General features: G+C 37.1%; 1 protein-coding gene across 1 annotated transcript in view; it reads right to left on the bottom strand.

Moving 5' to 3' along the window:
• Window positions 1–3,552: 3,552 nt before the first annotated feature.
• The window catches only part of ptprb (protein tyrosine phosphatase receptor type b), a 58,290-nt gene continuing 35,548 nt past the window's right edge, over window positions 3,553–26,294 (bottom strand). Inside the window, exons 18-31 of the mRNA XM_046872762.1 lie at window positions 25,071–25,326; window positions 24,032–24,138; window positions 23,841–23,946; window positions 22,899–22,979; window positions 20,908–20,925; window positions 20,695–20,776; window positions 19,291–19,381; window positions 19,140–19,216; window positions 16,250–16,384; window positions 15,729–15,851; window positions 15,254–15,417; window positions 9,721–9,856; window positions 9,517–9,637; window positions 3,553–7,743 (exon numbers count right to left, since the gene is read on the bottom strand). Coding sequence (XP_046728718.1) covers window positions 7,721–7,743; window positions 9,517–9,637; window positions 9,721–9,856; window positions 15,254–15,417; window positions 15,729–15,851; window positions 16,250–16,384; window positions 19,140–19,216; window positions 19,291–19,381; window positions 20,695–20,776; window positions 20,908–20,925; window positions 22,899–22,979; window positions 23,841–23,946; window positions 24,032–24,138; window positions 25,071–25,326 — 1,520 coding nt within the window. The 3' untranslated portion in view covers window positions 3,553–7,720. The remainder of the gene's footprint in view (window positions 7,744–9,516; window positions 9,638–9,720; window positions 9,857–15,253; window positions 15,418–15,728; window positions 15,852–16,249; window positions 16,385–19,139; window positions 19,217–19,290; window positions 19,382–20,694; window positions 20,777–20,907; window positions 20,926–22,898; window positions 22,980–23,840; window positions 23,947–24,031; window positions 24,139–25,070; window positions 25,327–26,294) is intronic.

Here is a 26,294-nt window from a genome sequence, read left to right as displayed (position 1 = left end):
CTTATTTACTTAATTACCTTCCTACCTACATACTTGCTTACCTACCTACCTGCCTGCCTACCTGCCTGCCTACCTGCCTGCCTGCCTGCCTGCCTGCCTGCCTACCTACATGCTTGCTGACCTGCCTGCCTACCTACCTACATACTTACCTATGTACTTACTAACCTACCTACCTATCTACCTACCTACGTATATACTTACCTATGTACTTACTTATTTACTTAATTATCTTCCTAACTACATACTTACTAACCTACCTAACTACTTATTTACTTACCTACCTACCTACACACTTTAATACGCACTTATTTACCTACCTACCTACCTACCTACCTACCTACCTACCTACCTACCTGCCTACCTACCTACACACTTTACTCGCACTTGTTGCTTACCTACCTACCTACATACTTACTAACCTACCTACATACTTACTTATCTACATAATTACCTTCCTACCTACATACTTACTAACCTACCTACATACTTACCTACGTACTTACTTATTTACTTAATTACCTTTCCACCTACATACTTACAAACCTACCTACTTACTTATTTACTTACTTACTTACCTACCTACCTACTAACTTACCTACCTAAATATCTATTACTGACTTACCTATATACTTACTTAGTTACCTACTAACTTATATATTTACTTGCATACTATCTTCCTAAGTACCTACCTATTTAATTACCGAATTTACTATGTACTTACTTATTTACTTACTTACCTAAATACATACCTTACTGTTTATTGTTTATTGATCATTAGCTTCAGAAGTGTAATTCAGATTGAAGACAAAAAAAACAGTTATGTGTATTCTGCATCTCACTATAATGTTAATATCTTGGGTAATTTCTGTATACAAGTTTCATTGCAATAACTATTACAAATGCAATAACTTCTAAACCTATAAATATTGTAGTCCGACTTTTTTCCCATCTGTTTCATTGCTGCTACATGTTTCAATACAACATCTATATTTAACCTTTATTTATATATATACAGTGAGGAAAATAAGTATTTGAACACCCTGCTATTTTGCAAGTTCTCCCACTTAGAAATCATGGAGGGGTCTGAAATTGTCATCATAGGTACATGTCCACTGTGAGAGACATAATCTAAAAAGAAAAAATCCAGAAATCACAATATATGATTTTTAAACTATTTATTTGTATGATACAGCTGCAAATAAGTATTTGAACATCTGTCTATCAGCTAGAATTCTGACCCTCAAAGACCTGTTAGTCTGCCTTTAAAATGTCCACCTCCACTACATTTATTATCCTAAATTAGATGCACCTGTTTGAGGTCGTTAGCTGCATAAAGACACCTGTCCACCCCATACAATCAGTAAGAATCCAACTACTAACATGGCCAAGACCAAAGAGCTGTCCAAAGACACTAGAAACGAATTGTACACCTCCACAAGGCTGGAAAGGGCTACGGGGAAATTAGCAAGCAGCCTGGTGAAAAAAGGTCCATTGTTGGAGCAATCATTAGAAAATAGAAGAAGCTAAACATGATTGTCAATCTCCCTCGGACTGGGGCTCCATGCAAGATCTCACCTCGTGGGGTCTCAATGATCCTAAGGAAGGTGAGAAATCAGCCCAGAACTACACAGGAGGAGCTGGTCAATGACCTGAAAAGAGCTGGGACCACCGTTTCCAAGGTTACTGTTGGTAATACACTAAGACGTCATGGTTTGAAATCATGCATGACACGGAAGGTTCCCCTGCTTAAACCAGCACATGTCCAGGCACGTCTTAAGTTTGCCAGTGACCATTTGGATGATCCAGAGGAGTCATGGGAAAAAGTCATGTGGTCAGATGAGACCAAAATAAAACTTTTGGGTCATAATTCCACTAAATATGTTTGGAGGAAGAAGAATGATGAGTACCATCCCAAGAACACCATCCCTACTGTGAAGCATGGGGGTGGTAGCATCATGCTTTGGGGGTGTTTTTCTGCACATAGGACAGGGTGACTGCACTGTATTAAGGAGAGGATGACCGCTACTGTACAAAGGCTACTGTACCAAATACTAACATTGACTTTCTCAGGTGTTTAAATACTTATTTGCAGCTGTATCATACAAATAAATAGTTAAAAAATCATACATTGTGATTTTCTGGATTTCTTTTTAGATTATGGGATCAATAAAGTGTTCTGATTCCGATAATTCATTTCTGTCAAAATATCCGATTTCAAAAAATTTAAAGATGGAATGATTCAATAAACCTCAAACAGTATGTTGTGACAGACAGGAATGAAGACGAAGCTGGAATTAGGGCCGAGCGCCGAGGGATTCTCACGGTTCAAGCCAAGTCACTTTACTGTACACACTTTAAATAAAGACTATAAAAATAACACAGAAAAGGAGCGTTTCGTTAAAACAGAGAAAAAAGAGCTGATCGCCGGAACATTCATAAGGCCGCTGACAGCTGGCCTGCAAAAATCCTGGAAATTGGGTCAGTTTCTGAGTTTTTCTCTTTTTCTTTTGCTTCTGATTACAAATGAAATATGACCCGTCATATGCACTGTATGGAGATATGGAAATAAGTTATAGTGGACATCTGACTTGGTGCTTTTTTGACATCTCGTTCCACATTTACTCTCATGATCATGTCTTAAGTGTTTGGAATGAAAGGATGTTTAGATAAAAAAATAATTAATATGAGAATAAAGTCAAAATATTTAAAGAATAAAATTGAAACATTTTAAGAATAAAGTCGAAATTTTGAGTATTAAAGTGCTAATATTTTGAGAAACAAGTAGAAAATATTAGAATGAATCCGGAAGTACTAGAATAAAGTTGAAATATTCTGAGAATAAAGTCGTTGCAATACAAAATTAAGGGGGTAATATTTTGAGAAAAAATTAAAAAATTACACAAATATAGTGGAAATATTTTAAGTATAAAGTTACAATATTCTGAGAATAAAATGGAAATGATGAGAATAAAGTCAAACTTAAACTTTAATACAAGATTAAAGAGATAATATTTTGCGAAAAAAGTCCAAAATATCAGAAGAGAGTACAATTATTTTGAGAATAAAGTAGAAATTACAAGAGTAACGTCAATAAAGTCAAAATTACGAGAATATAGTCGAAATATTTTCAAAATAAAGTTTATTCTTGCACTGCTATGACTTTATTCACGCACTCTTAGATTTAAATAACTTTTTTAAATATGTTATTTTTAACATATTTTTTCCTGTGCAGTGTTTATAGTAAAAATTTCAGGACAAAAATGTTTTAAAAAGGCCGGAATATTAGTTTTTTTTTGTATCCTTTTTCATTGTGAGCTACTATATATATATATATATATATATATATATATATATATATATATATATATATATATATATATATATATATATATATATATATATATATATATATATATATATATATATATATATATATAAATACTCATAGTACATAATAAAATTATATTGTATGTCAAAATCATGCCATAATAAGTCATAGTATAATATTATATGCAATATAATATAATGTAAAAGGAGAAAATTGTCCAAAAATATGCACACACAATCTGTATTTTTATTACCATTATTATCACCATTATTATCATCAGCTACGAATTTAAAGGACACCATGTTACATATGTAAAAAATACCAAATACAAATGACTATATTGTGTGTACAGTACATAAAAAGAGTATCTCAATGCAATAATAAAATACTAAAAACAATATTATAAAATATGGAATAATATAATATAATATAATATAATATAATATAATATAATATATAATATATAATTTAAGTATTATTGCTTACAGCAGAGTTCAGCATAAATAGCTTATACATGGTTTGTGGAAGAGGCTACATCAAAACACATTTATATATCTAACAAACAAACCAAAAAATAAAAAAAATACAGCAAAACCTCTGTGACAGTAAAGGACGCATCTCAATCTGCTCCCTATAATCCCTAGATAGTGAATTAGTGTATTGTGCAGACAAGTATGGGCACTAGTTAGAACTCTGAGGACTTTATTTCTTGTCGCTGAAAGAAAACACTAAACATGAAATATAAGGTTTATTTGCATATAAATTGAGCTTAATTCACTTCCTGTTCTGATACTTTATACCGATACTACGTGCAGGATCGTAGGCTAGCTTGTGGATTTTTATTTTCAACTACGAAACCATCATTACACTCAAATATAAAATATAAAGTCGGAATGGCAGGAAATAAAAAGTCGGTAGAGCGAGACAAAAAAAAAGTTGAGATTGCGAGACAAAATACAGAATTGCGAGAAATAAAGTCGGAATTGCAAGAAATCAAGAGAATAAAATTGGGATTACGAGGGGAAAAAAGTAGGGATTGCAGGAATTAAAGTCAGAATTGCGAGAAATAAAGTCGGAATTGCGAGAAATTCGGGATTGACCAAAATAAGTCGGAATTGACAAAGTCAGAATTGTGAGAAATAAAGTTAGAATTAGCAAAAAAAAAAGTCAGAATTGCGAGAAATAAAATTGCAATTAGGCAAAAAACAAATTTTATATCACGGAAATAGGCTGCCATCTACAGTACATATGTTTTTAAATGTATAGGAATTTTTATTGATTGTGGATCTGTTACAATATAGTATCATTACAAATTGGAAAAAAAATCATTAAAAAAAATCCTAATTTAGAAGGTTTTCTAGTAAGTATCTACCGTCCAGATACTTACGTTCTAAGGTCCGGAAAGATTTTGTCATCGTTACAATGACATTTTCTCGTCTTAGAGACAAATTGTATCTCTAAAAATCGATTTGTTTTTGTGATTCACAAAACATTTGTGATTCGCAATCAGAAAAACTTTTGCAACTCATATATAAACTATCGGGATGTGATACGGAACTTTTGAAACTTGATTCGAAAATATTTTATCCACAAATGTATAATATTAAAAGTAACCCTTATTATTAATATTTATTATGTTAAATATTAGGATTTATAATGGCTCTTTCTGTTGGTTTGTCTCATTTAAAAAACAAATACTTCCTAGTTTTTGCGAATGCATTGTGAGATTTTCTTTTGTCTAATCCACCAGAAGGATTACCTTAAAAAAAAAAACGACAGCGCTGATTGAGACCCGCCCCGAATACTGATCACGTTTTCCAAACACAGCATGCGTGACGTTATATCCCTGGGACTGCAGTAAAACACTTTCACATTATAATCCAGACTGAATTCATTGTCCACAATATAAACAGTAAATAAAAAGCAGATATAAATATAAGTAAATATTTATGAATAAAACATAGTGTGTTAGGAAATTGCAAAGAAAAGAGATAAAGCATTATTGTTATTAAAAGAAAAAAAGTTTAATTTCTGTTTGTTTGTTTTTTTATGAACCTGATTTGCTTTTTATAATGGCATGCTCGAAATTGGACAGAAAAAAACACCTCTTTGCTCCGAGGTAGTGGCAACCCAACAGCATTCGCAATGCAGCTTAAAGTCATTTAATTTTCACCAATGAACAGGAAGTGCATTAATGGGTGAAAATACAGCCCAAATTTTTAAATAGGAAGCTTTTAATGACATATCATTGGTCCGAAAATGAGCAAGAATGAAACAAATGTACTACTAGAACGTCCATATTTATATAGCAAATTTCTATGAATCGTATTTTAAATGTTTGATACGAAAATTGATACGCCAATGGCATCAAATGAAACAGCACTAATCGTGTTTCTGTCAAAACACCACAGGTTTACTCACAAAACTTGAGCTATCCAAAAAATACCTTTTATCTATATTCTTTCGTGATAATTTCCTAAACAATGTTTTGTTATCGGGACGTAAAACGTGTGCCATCAATTTTGCTCACAAGCTTACACTAAAGAAATCTCGAATTGCTTGAGCGTAACACTTCATACCAATGATATCATTCTAAAAATATAATTAAACATGTTTCCAGTTTCTGTAACTCATTTTGTGCTTGTTTGTTACAAAACATAATGCTATTTTGCTAATTCTGAGGTAAATCTTTTTGCTAACCATGAGCTAATAACAAGTATGACATTTAGAAATATCCTTAAAACCCTTATATGATTTATTCCAATCTTAAACTATGAAAAAAATCGAATAACTAATATTAAAAAAATATTTTCCACAGCGCAGAGGTTATGAGCACAGCATTTCATGACATTTCATGACTTCCTAGCATGACTTTCTAAGGAAACAGAGTGCAATTAGCAATAAATCAAATCGAATCCATATCCAGTCATCTAAGTGCTTTCTTGGGGAGATCGGAATCGAGTCCGATATATTTAATCGGATAAAATGTACTGAATAAAATTCGAAATCCTGTTTGTACTCTTATCTAATGGGTATATACAGGAAGTGTATGCGAAGGAAGGCGTACAATGATTTGCATTACTTTCTATTAAAATAAAATAATAATGTGGGTGTGAGAAACGCTTGAGCAACGGAAAGAAAGAAACGATTGATAGCCTTTACAGTGTTCTTTCTAGCAATAATTCAACTCATTGTTAGCAAAACAGCAAGATGGGCGGCTTTCAGAGGAGAAAGCTAAGACGAAGGTGATGGCAGGGAACTCTTCAGATCCGTGGATTCGGCACGTATGTATTAGATACATAATTTTATGTAATTATCACGCCTAAGAATGTAATTTTCACCAAATTCCCTTTTAGTTTCAATATTCCCTTATTGCTAATCACCAATCCGATCAACACTGAGGTAACTGTATATAATCAACATGTCATTGGCAGCCAACGATATCACTTCTAGAAGGCTACACTTTTTGTTTGGGTTACAACGATTACAGATATTTTGCCACTTGGATGTTTACAAATCATGCTAGTTTGAATCGGATCGACCCTCCAGAAGACGAATTGAACAGTTTGGCAACCAAACCATTAACATCCATTAACATTAATATGTTAAGTGGAATTCTAAAACGCTGTACTACATTATTCCATGATAATTCCTTGGCAATGGGGAGTGAGTTTTTAGCATCCAAATTTCCGTCCAATCAGGCATGACTTCACAATCAGGCGGAGCAGAACCAATCATTATTGATTTATACTGCTAATTTAATCTCATTAGAATGCAATTGTTACCTAATTTTTTTTCTCTGCTCGGCTATTTTACCTATCCTATTCCACCAATCAGATCAACGAGTTCAGTCCGATCTCCAATAAACAACATGTTATGAGAACAGCATAAAAAAACGAATAACATGATGAAGACTCTGTGCTTATAAGGACAAAAGGATCAAATTAATAAAATAAAAAATAAAAAATCCATAAGCATTGAATGTCAATGTTTTAAATATGTTATCAGGAGGTTTTATAAAAAAATATAGATTTCTGGGCAAAACAAACACAAACAAAACATGACATTTGATGACTGAAAGTAAAAAATATCAGCAATAGCAGAATTATAGTGGAGGGTGGTTTTTTTTTTTTTTTTTTTGTTTTTTAGCAAATTTCAAGCTTTTCACCAATTTCCATTATCTGATTATAAGCATTTAGTTCAGGAACAAAATCAAAAAGAATCCAATAGAATTTAAACATGTAAATGCAAAGCATGTGGCGTATTAAAGCTATTTTCACTCGCTGCCATGCTTTACCGTGAAGTGCCCTGGTTATTCAAACGTTATGACGTTATGTCAAGCGGTCAATGTCAGTTCCGTCTCCTGCGTTCGCTCTAGAGGTCCAGCGGTCTTCACTTTCCGGTATACACAATATCTGAGGAAAGGAATGTAAAAGGAATAAGTGCTATATATATACACAATATACACAAATATTTTCTCAGACATAACTAATGAATCAGTAAACGAAATTGGAGATAAAAGCTGCGATCCAGATTTTTCACCCACACTCTCAAAATTCAAAATTAAAAGAATTTGTAGTTTTACTCATGTATTCGCCACAGACAGAGCTGGAATTATTTGACTGTAGAATTAAAGGTCTAGATGAAAAATATAGCAAAAGTGGTCAAGTTTGGATGAAATCAAGATTTTTAGCAATTCATTGATGAACTACAGCCTCACCACCTTTTTAAAAGCTTTGTTGCCAGACTTTTCTACCAGACAGAATTGGGTCTTATTTTTAACCAGACAGTTTTATGGGTTGCCAGAGACAACATAAAGAAGAGCAAGAAATGGCCGAATTATCTTTAGACTTCAGACTAGACTATCAACTTTAGACTATAGACTCGCAACGGACCTGATTAACAATGACAGATAATCTTTAGACTAGACTATAGACTTTAGACTAGAGCATTGCAAATGAGCTCATCAACAAGGACCAATAATCTTTGGACTAGACCTTAGACTATAGAGTCAAATTGGAACATTAATCTTTAGACTAGACTGTAGACTTTAGACCAGGGGTCACCAACCTTTTTGAAACTGAGAGCTACTTCTTGGGTACTGATTAATGTGAAAGGCTACCAGTTTGATACACACAGTTTTCAGTGATCTGAAATAACAAATTTGCTCAATTTACCTTTAAATATATATTATTAATAATTAATTATATTGATGATGTGAGGACACTGATCATGTTAATGATTTACAATTATCAACAATTATCAACAATGATTTAACAAAGTAGGAAACAGCTATTTTTAGAAAAGGCCCGCAAGCTACTCATGTGGTCCTTGCGGGCTACCTGGTGCCCACAGGCACCATGTTGGTGACCCCTGCTATAGACTATAGTGTTGCAACAGACCTCATCAACAAGGACCAATAATCTTTAGATTAGACTATAGACTTTAGACTATAGAGTCGTAACTGACCTCATCAGCAAGGACCGATAATCTTTAAAATAGACTATAGACTCACAACTAACCTCATCAACAAGGAAAGATAATCTTTAGACTAGATTATAGACCTTAGACTATAGACTCACAACTGAACTCATCAACAAGGAGCAATAATCTTAAGACTAGACTTTAGACTCACAACGGACCAATAATCTTTAGACTAGACTACTGAGTCGCAGTTAAATATTTAACGGATCTCATCAACAAGGACCAATAATCTTTAAACTAGACTATAGACTAAATTATACAGATGATACTAGGCAATAAAGATGATTTTGAGTCTTATCTTTGGTGCTTGGTCCCCTACTATTACTCCTACTACAGCCAATAATAATAAATATGTAAGCAGCAATTGCGGGGTCCAAGCACCAACCATGCAGCAATGGCAGTTTTATTTATGACCAAGTTTTATTTTTATCATATTACTTTACTGTATGTCAAACTAGTGTACGACATTCTGTTCTGCCTGAGGAGCAGGATTTCGTCCAGGGATATACAGTGATGTCAAACTTCCTGTTTGAGTTTGATGGATTGAAATCATGGAAGTTTGAATCAGGTCGATCGTTTGGAATGGTTGGGTGATTAAACCTCACTTTTGGGTTGCCAGATCATGACTAGAAATTGCTAGTGATGTGTGTGTATATATGATTACACTCAATTACTATAAACTGTATTTTATTAGCACAACTCACCTCTATAGAAATTAGGGTTGATGTTCTCGTAAATAGGGTAAAGAGGGTTCTCTGTTTCGCAGCGAAGCTTCCTGGCTCTCAGAACGTCACGTACGCACTGATGCAGGTACACGTACTGACTCTGCATGGACAGAACCTTTGTTATAGACACTGGTTTTATTTTGTCATCATGATTCAGGGGTAAATGTTCTCAGGATGCCCTACCTCGGTTTGCACCATGTGCGAGCGGTGCAGGCGCAGATCAAACACACAGCCGTAGATGTCCACGGTGCCGTGGGTGTCCAGCTGCTGTAAGGCGCGATCGAGCACGATGAACGTCCCGGTACGACCCACGCCGGCGCTGAGGAGGCCCAGGAAGAGTGAGGCGTTATTCTTTATACGCACAAAGCAGAATATATTTTTCAGATACTGTCTTAAAATTGATTGCAGACACTTATTATGGTACCACTCTTCAGCCCTTCGGCGGACAAACAAACAACTTGGAGTCCTCCGTCCAGAGATTCAGCTCGGATTTCTGTAAATTGTGCCATCGAATGAGCGATTTATTATCCTGCAAGCAAATCCCCATCCTTTTTAAACTCCCACTTGACTCCGATTCTTAGATCTCAGTGACTATGAAATATGAAGGTTTGTACACCAATCCGTCAGAATAACGCCGGCCTCGTCGCATCCATCATCTGGTGCCAGGCTTCAGGTGCGTAGCGTATGGCACTAATGCAATTAAAGCAAGAACGCTACGGACGTGATTGAAGAGCTCGTGGAGCGTAAACCCCTTACGGTCAGCACGCCACATTTGATCAATTACCTTCTCTTTTTTCGGACAGTTTCACGTAGGTGAGTAAATGTGAACGGAAATAGGCATGAATGGCACTCTGTTACACTCTATGGGCAAAAGTGTGGAAATACCTGAGCTCTAAATTCTTTGCTCCGCCTTTACAGCTGATTTACTGTTAGAATAAGCTTCCATCTTCTAGGAAGATGTTGCAATAGAGTTTGGAGATTTTGGAAATTCATTCAGCAACAAGGGTGTTCATAAAGTCAGGTATTGATGTAGTTGAGGTGAGGAGGCCTGGTTTACATTCATCCCCAAAGTTGTTCAAAAGGGTTTCTCGTTCTATAGCAGGTCATTCAAGATCTACCATGCCAACTCATATCTAAATGGAGCTGGCTTTGTGCACTTCATGCTGGAACAGATTTTGGGTCCCCCAGTTTAAATGCTACCGCATCCAAAGACATGGAGAAGAACCACACCTTTTGTTCAATCAAACTCTTGTTTCTGGATTATCATCTACACCAACAACACCAGCATTTTTCCGAACGCAGAAGGGTTTCATAAAGGGTTCTTTTGCAGTTTGTAGCGCTTTTTTTTTCCTCACAAAGAGGAGGCTCTGCAATGCATTGTGGGGAGAGAAAAGGACTAATAAAAAGCGACGAATGTAATGAAGTCAATCACAGAAAGATTCAAATCCAATAATATTAGATACCACAGAGGAAGAGAGAAAGATGGAGATGTGCACTCCCCCGTGGCATGACCTCTGGACATGAACGTGTGGAGGTGTTCGATATTAATTCAACTCTGTTTTTCTCTCTCTCTCTCACTCACACACACACACACACACACACACACACACACACACACACACACACACACACACAGAGTGCATACACAGTTTATATTTTATATATATATATATATATATATATATATATATATATATATATATATATATATATATATAAACTACAAGCAGTGAAAGTAGTGTATGCACTCTGTTTTAAATTTAATTTAATTTAAATTTAAACCCAGCCATTAGGGATGCACAAGCCAGTGCACTCTTAGTGCCGGTCCCAAGCCCGGGTAAATGGGGAGGGTTGCGTTAGGAAGGGCATCCAGTGTAAAACATGTGCCAAATCAAATATGCGGATCACAAATGAGAATTTCATTCCGGATCGGTCGAGGCCCGGGTTAAAAACGACCGCCACAGGTATCGTTAGCCGACAGGGTACCGGTGGAAATTGGGCTACTGTTGGCCGAAGGAGGAGAAGGAGAGGAGTACTATGACGAGTAAAAGGAGAGAGATAGCTGATATGATGGAGAGGAGAAAGGTAGATATGTTGTGTGTTCAGGAGACCAAGTGGAATGGGAGTAATGTCAGGAACTTTGGAGGTGGATTCACACTGTTCTATCATGGTGTGGATGGAAAGAAAAATGGTGTAGGGGTGATTCTAAGAGAAGAGTACAGTAAAAGTGTAGTGGAGGTGAAGAGAGTTTCTGATAGGGTGATGAACGTGAAGCTGGAAGTTGAAGGTATGATGATAAATGTCATCAGTGCCTGTGCTCCACAAGTTGGCTGTGAGATGGAGGAGAAGGAAAGATTCTGGAGTGAATTAGATGAAGTGGTAGATGGTGTACCTAGGAAAGAACGATTGGTGATTGGGGCAGACTTCAATGGGCATGTTGGTGAAGGGAACAGAGGTGATGAGGATGTGATGGGTAGGTATGGCCTTAAGGAGACGAATGTGGAAGGGCAGATGGTGGTAGATTTTGCTAAAAGGATGGAAATGGCAGTGGTGAACACTTATTTTAAGAAGAAGGAGGATCATAGGGTGACGTATAAGAGTGGAGGAAGGTGCACACAGGTGGACTATGTTCTATGCAGGAGATGCAACCTGAAGGAGATTGGAGACTGTAAGGTGTTGGCAGGGGACAGTGTAGCTAGACAGCATCGGATGGTGGTCTGTAGGATGGTTTTGGAGGCGAAGAAGAAGAGAAAGAGAGTGAGGACTAAGAATAAGATGGTGGAAACTGAAGGAGGAAGAGTGTAGTGTAAGGTTCAGGGAAGAGGTCAGACAGGGGCTCGGTGGTGGTGAAGAGGTGTTGGGTGTTTGGGAAACTACTGCAGGAGTGATGAGGGAGGCAGCTACAAAAGTACTTTGTGTGACATCTGGAAATAGAAAGGAAGACAAGGAGACGTAGTGGTGGAATGAGGAAGTGCAGGAGAGCATAAGGAGAAAGAGGTTGGCAAAACAGAAGTGGGATAGACAGAGTGATGAGAAAAGTAGGCAGGAGTACAAGGAGATGCGGCAGCAGGTAAGAGGATGTGGCGAAAGCCAAGGAAAAGGCATATGAGGAGCTGTATGAGAGGTTGGACACTAAGGAAGGTGAAAAGGATTTATACCGATTGGCCAGGCAGAGGAACCGAGCTGGGGAGGATGTGCTGCAAGTTAGAGCAATAAAGGATGGAGAGGGAAATGTGTTGACTAGTGAGGAGAGTGTGTTGAGAAGGTGGAGGAGTATTTTGAGCAGCTGATGAATGAGGAAAATCAGAGAGAGAAGGTTGGATGATGTGGAGTTGGTAAAGCAGGATGTAGATAGGATTAGTAAGGAGGAAGTGAGAGCAGCGATTAAGAGGATGAAGAGTGGAAAGTCGGTTGGACCAGATGACATACCTGTAGAAGCATGGAGATGTTTAGGAGAGATGGCAGTGGAGTTTTTAACCAGATTGTTTAACAAGATTCTGGAAGATGGGAGGATGCCTGAGGAATGGAGAAGGAGTGTGCTGGTACCGATCTTTAAGCATAAGGGAGATGTGCAGACCTGCAGTAACTACAGGGGAATTAAGTTGATCAGTCACACCATGAAGTTATGGGAAAGAGAAGTGGAAGCCAGGCTGAGAGAAGAGGTGACCATCTAGGAAGTATGCGTCAGAGAAGTATGTGAGGGTGGTGCAGGACATGTATGAGGACAGTGTGACAGCAGTGAAGTGTGCAGTAGGAACGACAGACTGGTTCAGGGTGAGGGTTGGAATACATCAAGGATCGTCCCTGAGCCCTTTCCTGTTTGCAGTGGTGATGGACAGGTTGACAGACGAGCCTGGAGAGGTGGAGATATGCACTGGAGAGAAGGGGAATGAAAGTCAGTAGGAGTAAGACAGAGTACATGTGTGTGAATGAGAGGGAGGGCAGTGGAGTGGTGCGGTTGCAGGGAGAAGAGGTGAAGAAGGTGGAAGAGTTTAGGTACCTGGGGTCAACAGTGCAAAGTAATGAAGAGTGTGTTCGAGAAGTAAAGAAAAGAGTGCAGGCAGGGTGGAGTGGGTGGAGAAGAGTGACAGGAGTGATTTGTGATAGTAGGGTATCTGCAAGAACGAAAGGGAAAGTTTATAAGACTGTGGTGAGACCTGCGATGTTGTATGGATTAGAGACAGTGGCATTGAGTAGAAGAAAGGAGGTGGAGCTGGAGGTAGCAGAGCTGAAGATGTTAAGGTTTTCGTTGGGAGTGACGAGGATGGACAAGATTAGAAATGAGTTTATTAGAGGGACAGCGCATGTAGGATGTTTTGGGGATAAGGTGAGGGAGGCGAGATTGAGATGGTTTGGACATGTGCAGAGGAGGGACATGAATTATATTGGTAGAAGAATGCTGAGGATGGAGCCACCAGGTAGGAGGAAAAGAGGAAGGCCAAGGAGGAGGTTCATGGATGTGGTGAGGGACATGCAGGTAGTTGGTGTGAAAGAGGCAGATTTAGAGGACAGAAGAAGAAAATGTATTTTATATATATATATATATATATATATATATATATATATATATATATATATATATATATATATATATAAAATACATATAAACACATTTTTATTTCATTTTTTATGACAATATATAAATATATTATAATTGTATATATTATATAATTACAATAAAAGTATTGAAAATATCTTTTCATTATCATTATTTATTTTTTCAAACACACACACATAGCTAAATATTATTAATTATATTTTTCTATTTTTAAATTATAAAAATTTTTATATACAAATTTACACAAATTCTAGTTCTATATATACAGTTATCGTAATTTCTATTTTAAATGTGGTCCCTAATTCTCCTTTATTCTTTTTATTTTATTCATCTGCACTTCTCCTTTTATAACAGACCCACTGTTATAATATCTATTGTTTCATTCATGATCACATTAAACATTAATACCCGGATTAAACAGTTACACTGTGCGGCCAATGTATTTGCACACCCGACTTTTTCAGCCATATGTGGTTATGGAGGCACAAACTCACACACTCATACAGAGATACACACTTGTACAGGATGTCTTAGAAAGCAACTGCATGACATTATCCCTTCTCTGGAACTAGGAGACCCAAAACCTTCTCCAGCATGATAATACACAAAGACAAAGCCAGCTCCAGGAAGGTACTGGTATGGAGTGGAAGCTAGAAAAGATATTGTACACATTTTAGATGAATTTTTTACACTAACTGCATGCCAGACCTCCCCACCTCACCTTTATAAGTACTGGACTGTGAGTGTTTTACATTTAATTTAAAATTTTCTTAAGATACAATCTACTTAACTGTTCTGCTTATTTCAGCATACTTTAACAAATATCTTTATTTCTTCCATCCTTCATTAATTTACTCCCTTGATATGCGGAATTGGCAGGATTTTCTCCTTTGAAGTAAAATTCTTGAAGAATCCATATCGCAGAGATTTCATGCATGCACAAAACAAATCGTATTTCCACTAACCACAGTGAGCAACCACAGTGACACTGCTCTAACTGTATTTCCTTTTTTTTTTCATAACTCTGGCATTGTGGTGTATGTTTTCGAGTTTAATCATAATAAAAAAAGCTCTCAAAGTGCAAGGCGGAGACTAAACAAACTGTCCGCCACTAAATAAGCTCGTGAAGGAACTCAGATTGCAACGAATGACACGTACCTGCAATGGACCACCGTAGGCCCCGATCCGGACACCCTGTCGATGTAATCCCTCACCGTTCTCACGAATTGGACGAGCGACTGGGTCGTCTCGGGCACACCGTGATCAGGCCACACCGTGTAATGGAAGTGACGCACGATCCTCGGGTAACTCAGCTGGCCTTCCTAAAAACGCCACACAAAATAAGAGTAGACCATCCTGAGCATCATTTGGGTCATCGATACACACAGCACACACATGAACAACGTAGTCATGGTTTAATCATCCACGGCTCGAGATGATTAATGGAGAAGTGGGAAAATCATGAAAAAAGGCACCAGGAGCTTCAACAGCTTTATGAATGGAGTGGATAATAAGTTCAGGACCGAGCAGGTGGATGAATTTGAAGATGGATGGCTGAGCGATAGACGAGTGTAGAAAAGTGTGTCGGGGTGAAACTCCAGGCTCAGAGTGAACACCTCACTCGTGCACTCACACAGAAGATCTTGAACTCGCGGATCGTCCACTCGGACAGGACAGACTCGGAGAGCATGTGGACCACGAGGTCACCGTAGTACAGTGGCTCCCTGTCCAAGGGCCAGTACTGATCACACTTCACCTGCAACACACACACACACACACACACACACACACACACACACACATATATGTGATGTTTGTGTAACAGATTGCTTTACTTGTGTTTGTTTATTTATTTATATCTTCAGTATGTGTTCTTGTGTGTATGTGTGTGTGTGTTGTGTGTGTGTGTGGGGGTCTTTGTATGTGTACACGCAACGGTGTGTGTCTTTATGGGTGTTTGTGTGTGTTTCTTCATGTTTGTGTGTTTCTTGTGTTTTTGTGTGTGTCTTAATGCGTACATGAGTGTGTGTGTGTGTGTGTGTGTGTGTGTGTGTGCAGGTGTGCATGTGTGTGCTTAAGCGTTTCTTCATGTCTGTGTGTGTGTGGTATCGATGCGTTGCCGTGGCACCGCTGACGCCTCACTCCGCTACTCACCCTGCCCTTCTCCACACACTGCGTCACCATGACGACATTGTGAACGTTCTGCTCCCACACCATACGCCAGAAATCGTCCTTGGTGCCGGGCAGTGGCCCCTGTGTGGCGATGTACTCCCGCCGGAAATTATTCCCCTGGTACACAAAGCGAGGATGCGAGGGGACGAGGGTCAGGGGGGTTTGTTTCTTACATTTGTATGACACACACATGATGTAATGCAGTAAGAAGTTTTACTAGTCGCACAGTGCAACAAACAAACAAAAATGTAACAGTATGAATATAATAAACAAAATTGATTTATTTAAAAAAAATAATAATAATTAAACAAAACAAATAAATAAATAAAACAGGCAGCATTTACAAAAAATATTTTAAAATATGTTTTCATATTTGGTTTTATTGCAAACAAACAAACAAACAAACAAACAAACAAACAAACAAACAAACAAACAAACGAATAAACCATGGGCTTTGAGAGCAATCAGCAATCAGCCTGTTTCAGTGACCAAAAAATTTAATATTAAATATACAAAATATATAAACTACTACTTCTACTACTACTAATAATAGTAATAATAATAACACTTTTTTTAATGGTGATGTAATAAGAAATGTATGAAATGATCACTAAAATTAATAATAAAAAAAAATCTATTTTATTCCTTAATTTTATTTATTATTTTCTCGACATACTGAAACAAACAAAATTTGTTTACTTTGAATCATACTAGAAACAATTTGTTCACTTTGAATTGTCTAATAAACAAAATGGTTTACTTTGATACACAAAATTATCAAAAGTGGTTTGCTTTACATCATAAAAGAAACAAAATGATTACTTCCAGTCACACAATAAACCTTTTTTTTCCCATGAAAATAAACAACTTGTTTACGTTATGGTAAAATAATAAAAAAAGTGGTTTACTTTTTACCATAACGTAAACAAAATGCTTACTTCAAATCATACAATAAAGAAATTGTGTTTAATTTGAATAATAAAATAAACAAAATAGGAAATAAACACAATTTGGGTACTTTAAGTTAAAAACAAACAGAAGTTGTTTACTTGTGATTGTGACCCAACAAATGTTATTCATATGCAAAAGTCTGGAAAGTTGCTTAGTGGCAAATTTCCACACATCGATTCACACACACACACACACACACACACACACACACACACACACACACACACACACACACAGGGTTGGGCAAAGACACATCAAAATATATTTGAAAATAAACTACCAAATACGTTAACTTTTAGTGAATTAAAATAAACTACAGCAGCCGCATCATGAATCAAAATAAACTACTGTATTTTTGTAGTTTAAAAGTGACTCAAAAACACTCGAGCATGACATTTTGCCTGTTGATCAAGTTGGTTAAGTAAACAATGTTTGATAGCAACGGCTTTTCTCTGGACGAGTTGCGCAATAAATCTGACACATGCAACCAGATAAAATATTCCCATCCATGTGATCTCTCAGAAGAAGGTAAGTTTTAAAGTAACCAACAGTTTAATGTTGCGACTGAATCATAATTGTATCATAATTTAGTTACTCGATGTTTGGTAACGAAGGGCTGCTTTACATCAGTAACACTGAGTAAATAACAAATAAACAAGTCATTCATAAGAAAACTAAAAGCACTTGCATTAATAGCAGTTTCTAACTAATTCATCGTTTGTTAATCGTAAATATAATAATATATTATGTGTCAGACAGTCATTCATGCGATCAGATGCAAAATCACGGCGCTACTAAACACTTCAACTACCGTATTTTTCGGACTATAAGCCGCTACTTTTTTCCCACGTTTTGAACCCCGCGGCTTAAACAACGAAGCAGCTAATTTATGGATTTTTCCTGTGGTTTTCCCGGTTTTACAAACTTCAAGCCAAAAAACTGTTAGACATAACATTAGACCATTGAAATTTCCCAACGGAAATGAAAAAAAAACGCACCTCACCTCTGTTCTGAGCTGCACGGCATCGGGAGAAAAAACTTTCACGGAAGGAGGAAGACAGTGAACAATGACTTTCTTGGTCGGCTACTGTTTAGATACAAGCCGTTGTAACGCGTTGAGTCTGGGTGAAGGGAGAGCTCGCTAACTCCAGTTGCAACAGAAATCATATAAGCACAGACAGGTTTCCAAAACTCGTGCTTTTTTATTTTTATTGGCAACAGCGTTACGGGTTAGTCAAAGAAATTAGCATAAGAAAATAATAAGGACATATTTCTCGGTCTCGCACACATGCAGTAATCGGAAAAATGCGGCAGCAGGCTATTCCCAAAATACCACTATGCTCCTAAAGAAGCCACAACATATTTCACCTGTTACACCGTGTAAAAGACACTGTCTTTAAAGCCTGTGTAAAGTTCATTAGTTAATTGGTAAAAATGGCTTATAGACAGGTGCGGCTTATTTATGTTCAAAAAAAAAATATTTGTAAAATTCAGTGGGTGCGGCTTATATATGGGTGCGCTTAATAGTCCGGAAATTACAGTATTCAGCAAACAGATATTTATTTATCAGTCATTGGACGCCTATTTGAATGCTGGCAGCATTTTTGACCTTTGCCACCCTCTTCCATATGGATCAATTTTCTGATCTGATCTCAACAGGTCTGGGACAATCAGAGGCGGCATTTTTATGATGTCATCACGTATAACCTCTTATTAAAGTATTTTGATAGAAAATATGAATCCATTTCCATCGACACTATCAAATACTAATGACAAAGCCCTACCCTTCGCCCTCCAACACACACACACACACACACACACACACACACACACACACACACACACACACACACACGCACGTTCCATGTCCTGATATTACTATATCAGCATCCAGATGTTCCCTGAAGGACTCGTGACTCACCGGCATGAAGCTGGCGTTGATGTAGTCTGAGCTCGGGTCGTCCTCTAGGCACGAGAGCTTGACACGTGTGGCATCATCTACACACAACAACACACACAAAGTGATTTAGGAGTCTGAAGTTTGGTCTCTTGGTTGTAGTAAGGATACTTACAGGGCAGGATGTTGTTGTATCGGTTCTTGCAGCGGTTCTCTGGGAGACGTGCCGCATCCAGAGTCTGGTTCCGTCCCACGTCCTTGAGATCCTGTGGAGAAGAATCAGAGCTGAGGAGGCATCTGGGTGAAGCTACGAGGAGGTGAGGCTTTTATAATAATATCTACAGGCAAGGACGTCTGGCTTTCAGGATCGAAACTCCAGCAGAGACGAGGAGCTTCTAAATCTTCTAAAGCTTCTTATCTAAACACAACAGCTGTTTACTTGTGGATCACAGCTGCTGTGTAGTTCGACATTACAGCGCGACACCTTTACTGTTTTGGTGGCAGCAGAGGCTTTAAAGATTCACAAATTTTGCCAGATTTACACTTTACATCATGTCCAGAGAAAAAAAAAAGAGTAAACAGACAAATGATTGTTTATATCAAGCTTATCAATAAACAGCTTTTGTTTGTTTCTAGATTATAGTTAAATAGCTTGCATTCATTTCTAAATTGCGAGCAAACAACTTTCATTTTTGTCACGAACAACATTTGTTTATTTTTAGATTACAAGCAAACAACTTTTGTTTGTTTTCAGATTACAAGCAAACATATATTGTTTGTTTTCACACGATGAGTAAACAACTCGTTTTTTTTTTTTAATTGTTGAGTAAAGAGGGTTTGTTTATTTCTAGATTTTGAGGGATCCATTTTTGTTTAAATATTGATTTGAAATAAAAAAAGATTTGGTTTATATCAATATTACAAGTAAACATTGTTGTTGATTTGCAAATTATAAGAATTATTGCATATAGATTGCCAGTAAACAACGTTTGTTTGTTTCTAGATTTACATTCATGATAAAACAAAAACAACAATGAAAAAAACATTTGTTTGTTTTGATATTATAAAAAAAAAAAAAATTCTTTTAAGGGTATAAGTAAGTGTTTGCTTATTCCAAGATTAAAAAAAAACTTTTGTTTGTTTATGTCTAGTTTGTGCCAAAACAACTTTTAAAATTCACTTTGAAATAAGGAGTAAACCGTTACATTAAACCACGTTTTTTGTTTTTTGTTTGTTGATCAAGGAAAAAAAAAAAGTTTGTCAATGTTTAGTTAACTCGTACACACCTTTTGTTTATGTGGAGATCGCTAATGAACGAAAATGTGTTTATTTCAAGACGCCAAGCAAACAACTGTTGCTGATTCCCGAGGCCATGAAAACAAACAACACTTGTTTAATCCCAGATCAGGAGTAAACAACATTTATTTATGCTGCCATTATAAAGAAATAAAGCCCTGATCGGGAGAAATAAAGCATGTTAGAGAGAGAGAGAGAGAGAGAGAGAGAGAGAGAGAGCGCATGGTGTCTCAGGGTTGCAGTAGATGAGTGTAGAGTGTGATTGCGATTCTGCCGTTTTTACCTCGAACTCCTCAGAGAGAAGGTAATTGGAGTCGGCTTGAAGTTTCCCCAGATGAGCTTCGAAGTGGGCCGCTTTGATAGGGCTAATCATCCACACACACACACACACACACACACACACACACACACACACACACACACACACAGAGTCAGCTATATCCATGTAAGAAATATCTGCATCAGTAAGAACGAGAAGGAGTACATGTACACGTACCTGGATAAACGCCGGTTGCTGCAAAAAAAGAGAGAAAAAAGCAGGATAAGTGTGGGGTGTGAGATCAGGTTCTCCCCAAAAGTATGAGGACACCTGACTTGTCCACTCCTATGTGGTTCTTCCCCAATCTGTTCCTACAAACTCAGAGGAACACAATGGAACATCTTCCCAGAAGAGTGGAAGTTATTATTACATCAAATAAAGACTACATGTGGAATGGGACGTTCAGAAAGCAAGGTCAGGTGTCAACAAACTTCCGTCCGTATCATGTATCCCAATCTCTATCTCACTCGCAATGTCAAACCTAGGTCAAATTTTTTACGTACACGTGGATCAATCAGATAAACATCTCGAAAGTGCGGAAAAACAATCTGCAATAATGCGGTTTTATTCAAGACCAGACTTTCCCATGTGCTTTTGTTCTGTGCTTTGTTTACTGAATGCTAATGCTACATCATGTAATGCTAATATTAGTTTTCTATTCGACAGAAGACAGAAGTAAAGTTGTTTATTTGTAATCTTGAATGAAACGAAAGTTGTTTATAGTTGTTTAGTTCTAATTTGGGAATGAAGAAAAGTTGTTTACTTGTAGTTTGGGAATAAACTACATTTGATTTTTATTTGTAATTGTCAGAAATAACCAAAAGTTGTATACTAGTGATTTGGGGAAAATAATAGTTGTTTAATTGTTATCTAAGAATACTGTGTACATAAGTTGTTTACTCAATCTCAGAACAAACAAAAGTTGTTTACTTGTAATTTATGAATAAACGAATACTGTAAACTTTTTTTTACTTCTAAATTAATGACAGTTGTTTACTCCTGATCTCAAAATAAACAAAAGTCATTTACAATTAAACTCAGAATAAACAAAAGTTAAATGAAACAAAAGTTGTTTAATCTTAATCTCAAATAAAGTTGTTTATATAAATTCGGGAATGACAAAGTTGTTTACTTGTAATTTAGGAGTAAAAAAAAAGTTGTTTACTTGTAATTTGGGAATAAACCATATTTGTTTTTTATTTGTAATTGTCAGAAATAAACAAAAGTTGTATACTAGTCATTTGAAAAAAAAAATTATAGTAATAGTAATGGTAATAATTGTAATCTAAGAATACTGTATACATACGTTGTTTACACAATCTCAGAACAAAAAAGTTGTTTACTTATAATTTACAAATAAACAAATACTGTTGACTTTTTAAAATTTCTAAATAAACAACAGTTGTTTACCCCTGATCGCAAAATTAAAAAAAGTTGTTTACTTTTAAACTCAGAATTAAAAAAAATTGTTTTCATGTGTTCTCAGGCTAAACAAAAATGTTTACTCCAAACCTCAGATTAAACAAAAGTTGTTTACTCGTAACCTCAGAATAAATTGAAGTTGTTAACTTGTAATCTCAAAATATAAAAAATGGTTTACTTTCATTTTGAATTAAACAAAAAGTTGTTTACTTGCGAGCTAAGACAAAACATAAAAATTTGACTTGTGATCTCAGACTAAACAAAAAAAATGTATATATAATCTGAGAATAAACATAGCTTGTTTACCCGTATTTTTGGAATAAACAAACATAGTTTTGTGGCTTTCTGGAGCTCTGAAGCAGGTTGTGGTGATGGGACTGGACCCTGAATGATCTGCTGCAGCTCTACAGTGTTTCCTGCTCTTTCAGCTACTTTCATATCAACGTTTGTTTCTCCTCACACTGTCTCGAATCATGCAGTATGGAAAGTCCTGAGTCAAGCGTCGAATCACTCAAACCCTGATCGAATGAGATCTGTTCATTACAGGGAAGAGATTTTTTTTGGCTCGTCTTAGAAGTCAATATTTCAGGCCGAGTTCACTCACAGAACCTCAACAGATTTACTGTATGCCGTCAGACTTCTGACTTAATGAGGCGTGACTCAGCATTCACTACTGAACCTCCCTTATTTATAACAGTTTCATTTTATTAAACAAACAAACAAACAAATTAAAAATAAACAGATACCTTCTGACCCCAACATACATCCCTGAGGTGGGCAGCTCCTTCCACATACTCATCCTGACCAGAGGGCTTTCTTGCACCGCTCTGCACAAACACACACAGAAAATCAATAGACAAATACAAATTAATGACTCAGAAATCAAGAGTGTACATGCTTTTGCACTCACCATAACCCTCCATAACGTTTGTTTCTTTCTTGATTTTTCACTTTTACTTTCTATACTTATTTAAGATGTTAAGGTTTTCGTTGGGAGTGACGAGGATGGACAAGATTAGAAATGAGTTTATTAGAGGGACAGCACATGTAGGATGTTTTGGTGACAAGGTGAGGGAGGCGAGATTGAGATGGTTTGGACATGTGCAGAGAAGGGACATGAATTATATTGGTAGAAGAATGCTGAAGATGGAGCCACCAGGTAGGAGGAAAAGAGGAAGGCCAAGGAGGAGGTTCATGGATGTGATGAGGAAAGACATGCAGGTAGTTGGTGTAAAAGAGGCAGATGTAGAGGACAGGGTGGTATGGAGACGGATGATCCGCTGTGGCGACCCCTAATGGGAGCAGCCGAAAGAAGAAGAAGAAGACTTTCTATACTTATTTACAAATGAGTCAGAAAACAGGGGGTATAAACTTTTGCACTGAACTGTATGTCCATACAGCTTTCTTTCTTTCTTTCTTTCTTTCTTTCTTTCTTTCTTTCTTTCTTTCTTTAATTTATTTAGAAATTACTCATAAATCTGGGGGACATAAACTTGTGCACTGGTCTGTATGGCCAAACAGAGCTTTTTTTATTTTTATTTTTTTCTTTCTTTCCTTCTTTCCTTCTTTCCTTCTTTCTTTCTTTCTTCCTTTCTTTCTATGAGTGAATAAAATGGCTAATAGTTTGCCTTACACAGGAAGTGTGTGTGTGTGTGTGTGTGTGTGTGTGTGTGTGTATACACACTCACACTTTGCGGACCCTCTGCCTGAAGATCAGCAAGGCAGTCACAGCGATCATCATCCCGATGAGGAACAATGCGGCGCTGATGCCCTCGACCACGCCCACCAGTGGCTCTGATTGGAGGAATGAGAGCAATTAGTTTGAGCTCTGCAGCACTGAGACACATAAACGAGACACAGGAGTGTACTAACGTCGCACCTGCTTGTGTCCACAGTGGAAGGGACAGATAGGTGTCACTGAACAGAGGATGAGACATCTCCCTGTTCTCGTCATCAAACAGCTGGGTGAAGGCACGGACACTAAGCCTGGAACAAACCATACAGCTGTTTAACCCTTTTATCCTCTAGCCTCTCCCCCAAAGAGGTGCTTTTAAAACAGATGCTGGTGTGTGTGTGTGTATGTGTGTGTGTGTGTATGTGTGTGTGTGTGTGTGTGTGTGTGTGTGTGGGGGGCTGATAACTAAGGCCAAATACTTTTCGACATAAACGAACATACATATGGAAATTGTATATACCAATAACAAATTATACACATCTGCTGACTGCACTGCTGCACTAAAAAACATCTGTAAAACTTTTTCTTTCTTTCTTTCTTTCTTTCTTTCTTTCTTTCTTTCTTTCTTTCTTTCTTTCTTTCTCTTTCTTTCTTTCTATATTTTTATTTTCATTGGTTGATTCTTTCTTTGTTTCTTTCTTTCTTTCTTTCTTTCTTTCTTTCTTTCTTTCTTTCTTTCTTTCTTTCTTTCTTTCTTTCTTTCTTTCTTTCTTTCTTTCTTCCTCCCTCCCTGTAAAATGATGCTAAATTCATGTAATAATTCTTTCTAAAAATTTGAGCTTGAGAAATAGATGGATTCTTTTGCCAGACGTTGACTGATGAAGCACGTCTCAGACAAGTCTGTCAGTCTAATTGAGTTTGGAATAGAAGCGTTTCTAAATAAAAACATCATTTCAGATTTACAGAGTAGGTGCTGGCAGTTATTCTGGGCTTCAGGCGTGACATGTAGTCTATTTTTTTCCCTGTGATTTTATAACAAAATTAAAAATTCAGTTAAAATGGCCTTTAAGGACATCTCCCTGAATGATTAATGAGAGTCGTATTATTTGAATCTACCCTGAGTGGGTAATTACACTCTCTATAAAATGTTACTAACATTTACTCTCACATAACACAATGACTGTAAAAGTTAATAACCTTAAACTAATTGGTTCCGTGTGTGCTTATTTGAGGTACACGTTACCTATAGGCCGTTCTGGATTTTAATGGTCCATCACAGAAATAGTTCCCCTGCCGACTGGGCTCCTCCTCGCAGGCTCCACCAAGACGATCCATGCCGGCCCCAAGGTTGATCTCGAACAACGTGTTGGTGGAATCAAGGTCATCTCCGCACAGGCTCTGAAAGTAGCTGGTCTGGTAGGCTAATACAGAGCTGTTGCGCTTATAGTCCAGGTACGAGGGAAGAGGATGCCTGTGTTCAGGCAAGACAGGCTCCATACCTACATATTTATAGACAATATGAGGCTCTAGGGTATTGATCTGAAGGTCAGGGGTTTGAATACTGTACAAGCCCTGCCAAGTTGCTGCTGTTAGTCCTTGAAGATGAATTTTAAACCACTCTGTTTCAGCAGTGGTCCTCAGTTTGGATCAAAAAAGTCATAAGTTTAAATCATCAAGCTGCCACTGTTGGGCTCAAGAACAAGGACTGGATTCTCTAAACTGTATCATGTCCAACCCTGCAACCTGACCCCACATTTCTAACAAGTTATTGAGAAGCTGTAGCTCAGTATTTTAACACATCGAACTCCTTTTTGGGAGGGTATAAGGCCCTTGAGCAAGGCCCTTAATCCTCCCTGTTCTGGTATCATCTATACGATGCCAATTACCGAATAAGATGGTTGGAAAATGTTTGTTCAGTGATTTAAATATTGCTATTAAGGCATTGAACTTTGGATTAAAGTGTTGCAAATTCAAATCCCCACATTAGCCATTGCTGGCCCTTGAGAACCATTACCCCTCTCTGTTTTCAGTCCTCTATCATCTTTGATTCCGCAACCTGACCCTAACAAGTTAATTAGAAAGCGATAGCTTGGTAGTTGAGGAAGCTGAAACGTTGGACTTTTGTTTGGAACATTGACATTGATATAAAGCATTGAACGTCTGAGCAAAAGTGTATGGATTCAAACCCCTGCATCAGCCATTGATTGAGCAATGTATTTAACTCTCTCTGTTTGAGAATCTTGAATCATATTTGGTCCTGCACTATGACCCTAATTTACAAAAAATTTAGTTGGGAAGTGGCTCAACAGTAAGAATTTTAACTTCTGTTTGGAATGTTGTGAGGGGAACATAAAAATGGACAGAGCTAAACATGGTAATTGTGCAGCCAGCCACTTGAGGAGAAATTCTGGCTTCACTTTTAGGTCCCTTCTGAGACGTCCATTATTGTATATAGTCACTGGTAGCA

Source organism: Silurus meridionalis, chromosome 18 (assembly GCF_014805685.1).
Source record: "Silurus meridionalis isolate SWU-2019-XX chromosome 18, ASM1480568v1, whole genome shotgun sequence".
Classification (NCBI taxonomy): domain Eukaryota; kingdom Metazoa; phylum Chordata; class Actinopteri; order Siluriformes; family Siluridae; genus Silurus; species Silurus meridionalis.
This window is presented reverse-complemented; position numbering and strand designations above follow the sequence as displayed.